At 32.5% G+C, this 7,914-nt stretch overlaps 1 protein-coding gene across 5 annotated transcripts in view; it reads left to right on the top strand.

The window, feature by feature from the left end:
- LOC117179461 (nose resistant to fluoxetine protein 6-like) overlaps positions 1 to 7,914 on the top strand; it is an 824,251-nt gene that overhangs the window by 169,869 nt on the left and 646,468 nt on the right. For all 5 annotated transcript variants that reach the window (XM_033371296.1, XM_033371298.1, XM_033371297.1 and 2 more), the window contains one exon: positions 780 to 1,033. In XM_033371296.1, the coding sequence (XP_033227187.1) occupies positions 780 to 1,033 (254 nt within the window). The remainder of the gene's footprint in view (positions 1 to 779; positions 1,034 to 7,914) is intronic.

The following is a 7,914-nucleotide window of genomic DNA, read 5'->3' as shown; positions in this document are numbered from 1 at the left end:
AAACGCCAGAATAAATCGTGCGAGAAACGTATGTTAAAAGAGCATGCAATTAGAAAATAATAGTTAAAGCGATGTGCAGAAGCATAGGACACATCGAGAGAGTTGTCGTCAATTCTCAGTCCGCTCCAGAGGATCCACCAATTGTTTTAATAAAATAAGGGAGGTTTAAGTTTCTAAGCCAACGTAAAGTCTGAAATATTGGACGCAATCGGAGATATCAGGGCAAGCGACAATTTTATCTCAGAAGAATTTCTCAGTAACAAATTTATTTAAAGTCAAGGGTTTGAAAATTTTAAGGGGAAAAGTCATTTAGGGGATTAATAACGAAGTAGATGTGTGACTTACTAGCTTCTTTTTCATAATTTATAATCGTTCAATTTTTCGTTTTAGGTCCATAACTCTGAAAGGTATGGTACCAATGTGTATACTTAGTAGCGATCTCATTGACAGAGTATAGTAACATCATTTACAGGCAGCTTTATGACTGAATTTGCATTCACAATAGATTATTATCAATGATACATACTAGCATTTAAAATTAAATGAACCTTTTTTCAATATACAAAAATTAAAAATGATGAGAATAAAGAAGGGGTTTGACTGAATCTGTGATTGACCCCAATTTAAGCCCCGGGGTTAAAATAGAGTCTTCAAATATCTTAATATTGAGAGATAAATCTTCAATGAACGAAATTGGCCATCGGTTTTTTTTTTAAATCGTTGATTAAAATTGCAATTGAATTAATGGAGCATGTATATTGTATAATTATTTTTTGCAGAGGTATTGGGGCTGTGATAGCGTTCCTGATGATTTGCGCTAGCATATACGAATATGGAACCATCTCAGATGTAAAGGAACAAAATTTTCTAAGTACCACGAACAAGAATGAACGGTCTGTTTCATACATTGATAAGAATCTTCCTCAAGATCACAGAATATCGATGACTCAGTATAACGACAAAGAAACTTTTGAGAAGATTTCAAACGATGTGCCAAGAGACGTTGATCCAGTTCCAGTGAAAAAGGAAGCAGGTTAAAAATTTTTTGATAAATAAAATATATAATAGATAGATACACTGCGAAAAATATTTTTCTTGACAACAGAAAATTTTTTTGACTTAAGGCCATGTGATGAGTATAACAGCTTATCAAGTCAGCCCTAAGATCAATATTTTTTTAACCATATGGAAAAATAAAAGTTTAAATAACGCGGAAATTTTGTTCGGGAAATGTTAATAAATATTAAAGGATCGTTTGTGGCCTTGCAAAGAGTTAGAGGAAGAAAAAAGTTTATTTATGCAAATAATGATTATCGACGGACACATTTAGGTTTTACAGCAGAAGTTTGACTTTTAACTTACTCTGACGGTAATCATGCAATCTGTTTTACCCACAGACCCTTAGAAGTTCGAAGTTGTCCACTCGCTGCGCTAGTGCTGCCTTGACAAAGCTGATACCAGAATGATACGTATCTCAGATCAAATATGTTTATTTGCATTTCAAATGCAAACATTATTTTTTTCATTATTTGTGCATAATGTTCGTGAGCGAGTTTTGTCGTTTTGCCCCACTTTGATAAATATAAACCTCTTAAATGGCCCATTGACAACATTGCAAATTTCTTACAGGGTTTGAGGACAGCACGGTCGATATTTCTCCAAAATAGTAATTAAAAAAAACTTTTTTCAATATTCTAATTATTTAGGACCAGAGACACATTCTTGCATGCCTTCTATTTATCGTGCTAAATTTTTAACACGATATCTCATTCCGTGTGGACGTAAGTTGGGAAAGAAAACTTCCACTGGTGTTTTCTTCAAAATAAAAAATTTTCTCAAAATTTTCACCGGAACAAAGCAGTGACATGGACCTTATTACCTCCTCTTTCATTTCCCAAACTTTCAGAGCGAGACCTCATTTCGTTTAGACGTAAGTTGGGAAAGAAAAATTGAAGACCAGGTTTGATCACCTGGCCTTCTCGTCATATGGCCTTAAGGCCATGTGATGATTATAACAGCTGATCCAGTCAGTCCTAAGATCAATATTTTTTCATCCATATCAAAAAATAAAAGTTTGAATAACGTGTCAATTTGTTTCGGAAAATATTCATAAATATTAAAGGATCGTTTGTGGCCTTGCAAAGAGTTGGTGGAAGAAAAAAGTTTATTTATGAAAATAATTATTATCGACGGACGCATTCAGTCTTGACATGCAGAAGTTTGAACTCTCACTTTCTCTGTCGGCTATCATGGAATCTGTTTTACCCATAGACCCGTAGAAATTCGAAATTGTCTACTCGCTGCGCTAGTGGTACTCTGAAACAGCTGATATGTATGTCAGACACGTGCAATTTAATGATTTCAATTTGCTTATTTACATCAAAAGTGCAAACATTAGTTGTTGGATTATTTGTGTATAATGTTTGTGAGCGATTTTTGTTGTTTTACCCCACTTTGATCAATATAAACCTCATAACTAGCCCATTGACAACATTGCAAATTGCTTGCAGGGTTTGACGACAGCAGGGTCGGTATTTGTCCAAAATAGTAACTTTTTTCAGTATTCTAATTATATAGGACCAGAGACATATTCTTGCATGCCTTCTATTTATCGTTCGAAATTTTTAACATGATATCTCATTCCGTGTGGACGTAAGTTGGGAAAGAATACTTCCACTAGTATTTTCTTCAAAAAAATTTTTCTCTCAAAATTTCCACCGGAACAAAGCAGAGACGTGGGCTTTATTACCTCCTCTTTCATTTCCCAAACTTTGAGAGCGATACCTCATTTCCTTTAGACGTAAGTTGGGAAAGAAAAACTGAAGACTAGGTATGGTCATGTGACCTTCTCGTCACATGGCCTTAAAGAAAGAATTTTCTTGCTCTCCGTAAAACGAAACTGTTTTTTGAGCCGAAACAGTTTTTGTGTTTCTTTTTTGGCCCAAAAAATCTTTCGTTCGCCCGAAAAGAACTAGCTGTTTAGCTTAACAAGTTTTTTTGCTGGCTTAATAAAATGTTTTATTGGATAACTCTTATCCTTAGTTAGCTTCAGCCCCCTGCAACGACTGTATGTCGGCGTTAGTTCACTAGTACGGTCAAGTGAAGCGAGGAGTGCAGATGGTGCTGGGAGTATTTCCAGCCTGTTTTTACATGGCAAGCATAGGAAAAATTAGTTATGAATTTATTTAATTGATATTATTCGTAATGACAATCGGTATTGTGCATCACATAATTGAAATTTCAAATATTTTTAAATATTAGTCATTTTAATTTTAGAAAATCGATAAAATCTTTTTTTCCTAGCTGCGGGAAATATGAAAGGTTTCAATCGTAACATGCAGGAAAGTAATTAAAATTATTTTTCAACTCAAGAAACAAAATTAAAGAATAATTATAATAAATTTTATTATTAAATTCCAAATTTGCCTATGAAAATTATGTAAATTATTTTTTTTTTTAAGTTTTTAAAAAATTATGGAGACAGACAATATATTTTTTTATCACATATAGTTACAAAAAATAGTGAGGAACTGATAACATAATTTTGAATAATAATATTGTAAAATTATATTTTATAAACAAAATTACTGTTCTGAAATATAAACTTTAATTAGAAATTAAAATTAAATAACAGATATTCTAATTTTATATTGGGGTAAGGAATTGATTTAATAGGAAAGAAAATTGAAGTAAGAACAATGTCATATGCTGGTAGAAATAAGCAAATTATTAACGACAACAAGTGATTAATTTGAATAAACTTCGTAAACTATAATAAATGTGTTTACACTTGTTAAAACATTCAACTGTTTAAACCTCAGTAAGTCGGCTAAGTTTTTTTAAAAAAGATTTCGTCTTTTAGCTTTAATTTTATTTTCTTTAGCAAACTGACTTATTCTAAGGGATAAATATTTCTTGATGACGTACACAAGAACGTCACAGCTGTGGTCAGCACATGGATATTTAAATGTTTTATTTGAAATAAGGTCGTTAATTATAAGATCGAAACAGTTATTCAAACGGTCATACTGTTAATAAAGCGATTCCAAACTTTTAACTAAAGAAAAGATTCGAATATTTGGATAAACAAGACTATTAACAGTATAAGTATCTAAAAGTGGAGGAACTTCACATTTAGAAGGATTTTCTTTTAAAAGGAGAGCGTTGGAACATAGAGGACAATGTTTAAATAGTTGGATTAATTGGTTTGAAACGTTAGCTGTATCAATGTAGTTAAGCATTCCTGAACTGGGTCTGAGTTGTACGCATCGTAACTTGGATCAATAAAATCGGAAAAATCTCCGTATTCTTGTTCAATTATAGAACTGTATTTAAGCTGAAAATTTCCAAGTGCAATTTTTTCATCGCTTTCAATATTTCTTTTAATCTTGACACATTAAATAATGGTTTTGGTGGATCAGTTTTAAAAGCAGTGCAGTTACCCAGTTTGGGAGGCTTTAATATACTAAACACAGATAGGATTTTGTAAATTTGAAGGAATGTAGGAGTAGAAGGATGATCGTTGCTGCCAAAAAACCTCTGTGAAATAAACAAACAAAAGCGAAATTAATTTCAAAAACTTCAAACTTAGACATTCTAGTGAAATCTCTGAATCTCTGAATATTTAGTTAATGAAATTTTAATGAAAATAAATCCATCTGAAGGATCCTAGCTTATTTTCCCCGTCAAAACGGATTCCAAATTGTAGCTTTCAATAAAATCTGCAGTCATGTCCAAAACTGAATACAAAGTCATCCTCAAAGCTTGGGCTATCTGATCAGTCAAAAAGTCATCTGCTGACAAAAATCCACTTCGGACTCTTTTCTCTCAAGAATCAAGCCACTCAATGCTATCTAATATGATCTATAATGAAACAAAGTTAGCAATAAAGGTAGTAAATATTTATGAAGCAAAACTTATGTTGTGAAAACAAAATACGAACCTTCCCATCTTCAGAATATAAAATCTCAAATAAAATAAATGAAGTGTTATTTATTTGATTGAAATTGTATAAAATACATAATTAAATAAAATTACCTGCAGAGCTAAATACATTCTCATTTTTAAAAGTGAATGAGGATTTAAATGATCTGTAGGGATTCTCGGACGGACCTTCAAATCTCCAACCCGTTGATCATCGTGTTCATGAACCAGCCGAAAATAATGCCACTGAACGTCCGGTTTGTCTCGGTAAATCTAAAATTTAAAACATCAATCTTATAAAAGTGAAAGTTTCTTTTGTTTAATCAAATACGTATTATAAACCTTAAGGGTTCCATTATTGAACAGTCCATTTCGAACTGCTTTAATAAGGTGGCTGGTCTCGGAGAATATAAAGACTTTTGGGTCATTCACAGTTTGGTGTACAAACCAGTTATTGAAGTTGGCGAGCTTTCCACTACAACCAACTTCTGTCCGAAATTTTCGATTTGAACTAGCACCATCGCAAACAATACCAAGTACCCTTGCGTCTATACATATTTAAATAATAACTTAGAAGCGTAACAGCACCTTTTATCGGCGAAGTGATAGCTATGCGTATTTCGTAATAAATTTACGACCTTTAAAAGAGACTTTACCACTATTTTCAAGTATAATAATTTTTTCTAATATGAGGAGTGATAATTTAATCTCATCAGTTGGCCCTTTTGAAGCAAATACAGATACTGGCACAGAACTGTCACTTGCCAAAGCCTGACACATAAAAACGAGACCATGATTTGCTTGTTGACTTATGTGAGCAGTTTCTGTTTTGCCATCTCCGAAATCTTGAAGCCCATTGTAAGAAATCGTTTTCACATTCAACATTAATCCCTTGCGAGTTCCTATCTCATCAGCAAAAAGTAATGCGTGTCTTTCAATCTCAGGTTTGGACTTAAAATACTCCTTAAGTGCTTCGAAATAATAAGGATCGAATTCTCAAGGAGTTTTTATCATAGACAAATACCTGCAAAAATATATTTCAAAATACAATATTTGTATTAAAAATGACCAAGTTAAAAAATTAAATAATAAATAGAAAAATACCTTCGAATTATGCGCTCGATAGGTTAGGAAAGGATATGATTATCTCGTAAAAAATTGTACGTTGTTGGTGATTTAGGATGCAAGAGTAGGCACAGCATAATCCACTCTTGAGAATACCGTCTTTGTCTTAGATTTTTATGCTTAGAGGCTTCCAAGATTTCATTGATTACAAGCTGCTCGTTTGATGGTATACTTTGTTCACGAAGAATTTCAGTCATAGGTTGCCTTTCCATTTAGTACATTACATGCTCCGCTTTTCTAAGCTTAGTCTTATAAACATTTTCACGAGACCTAGCTAAAGTTAAAGATCTTTTTAAAGTTTCACTTCGTTTCTGAAGTATTCTTAAATTCGCTCGTTTAATCGAGTTAAGGCAGTCATTCTTTAAATTATTTTCAAGCAAGAGCATCGATCACATATTATGGCGGTATGTGCCTTCATCATCAGGATCTATCACAGAAGAATTTATAGGGGCCCATTCATCAGGAATTTGGTATCCTTCACAGACAACGTGTTTATCTATAAAATTTGAGATATTTTTCACGTCTTCACTGTTAACATTTGTTCTTTTTAAACCGAATTTTTCTGAGTCTATGGGTCTTCCAGAAATATTAACCTGTACTGTAAGATCCTGTATCAAAATTACTGATTTTCTGCAGATGTTTCTGAATGTATCGCCTTGAACTATTATTCAAATTTGTTGCCTAATTTGTAAATTTTGATATCCTAGAAAAAGATTTTGTCTAGGTCAAGAAATTAGAAAAGAAATTCAATTTTCGTTTCCTAAAATCGTTTAAAATATATAATCATAACAAGACGAAGTGTCAGGAATATTGAAAGCAAAGGATTGATTTTCTGGATTATGAATGAGGTCTAGAGGATCGACGGAAGCTAAATCCTTCTTCACTTCTACCACACGTCGTTTTTTAATAGTTTCATTTTTAAAACACAAAGCTAATTTTCTTTTCAATGGTGACTTGAGTGTAGGAAGGATAGGCGGAGAAATATATTTTGGACATCCAGGAAATTGAGAAGGAAGGGAACGTTTCTTCAGCATAGGTTTCTAATATTTGCTCTATACAGAAGAAAACCAAAACTTGTTACACTTCAGAAAAATTGTGGTCAAATCAGTAAATTTAACAGATAATGAATCTCAATTTTTTTATTATTATTACACCATTAAGCCATTCTTCTTGAAAAACTTTGTTAATTTCAAATAACCTCCAACTGACCTTGAGCGTTACAAATGACTTATGAGGTGGGTACGTACCTGAACGTAGAATTTTCCGTTCTATCGATTGAAAATGTAAAAAACGGGGTTTTCAATTTGAAAAAAAAGTTCACCTTCGAAAAGCCATGAAGGTCAACTTCAAGGTCAAAATAAAGGTCACCATTAAATTCCTCGTTGAAATATACTTCAGGAATGACCTTCAAATTTTTGAAAATATTTTACCTGAGGAAATATCCAGCCGTCCCGGGACTTTTTAGACACCCTGTATATATATATATATATATATATATATATACATTCCTGGTTTATTTAAGGCCTAAATCCTTCAATTTATGATGAAAACAGAGACCCCCCGCCCCCCCATACGAACAAAAATCTCCGCGTTATTTGTAGTTTTTAGGCTTAAAATTTCTTTTCCATCCAAAAATTGTAATAAATTGATATAAATTACTTATCTTTAAGTAGATTTTTGGGTTATCTATTATCTGCATAACGAAACGCAATTTTCAAAAGAACAAATATTCAAAATTTAGAACTGTCTATTTGCGTTTTCCCATTCTCGACGTACACGACCGGTATCTCTGAAGTCTTATTGACAGTTGAATTTGGAATTTGCAACTAAATGCAAAATTAGATAATTAGTTAATGAAATAAATAA

The sequence above is a fragment of the Belonocnema kinseyi genome, chromosome 9, assembly GCF_010883055.1.
Source record: "Belonocnema kinseyi isolate 2016_QV_RU_SX_M_011 chromosome 9, B_treatae_v1, whole genome shotgun sequence".
NCBI lineage: Eukaryota > Metazoa > Arthropoda > Insecta > Hymenoptera > Cynipidae > Belonocnema > Belonocnema kinseyi.
This window is presented reverse-complemented; position numbering and strand designations above follow the sequence as displayed.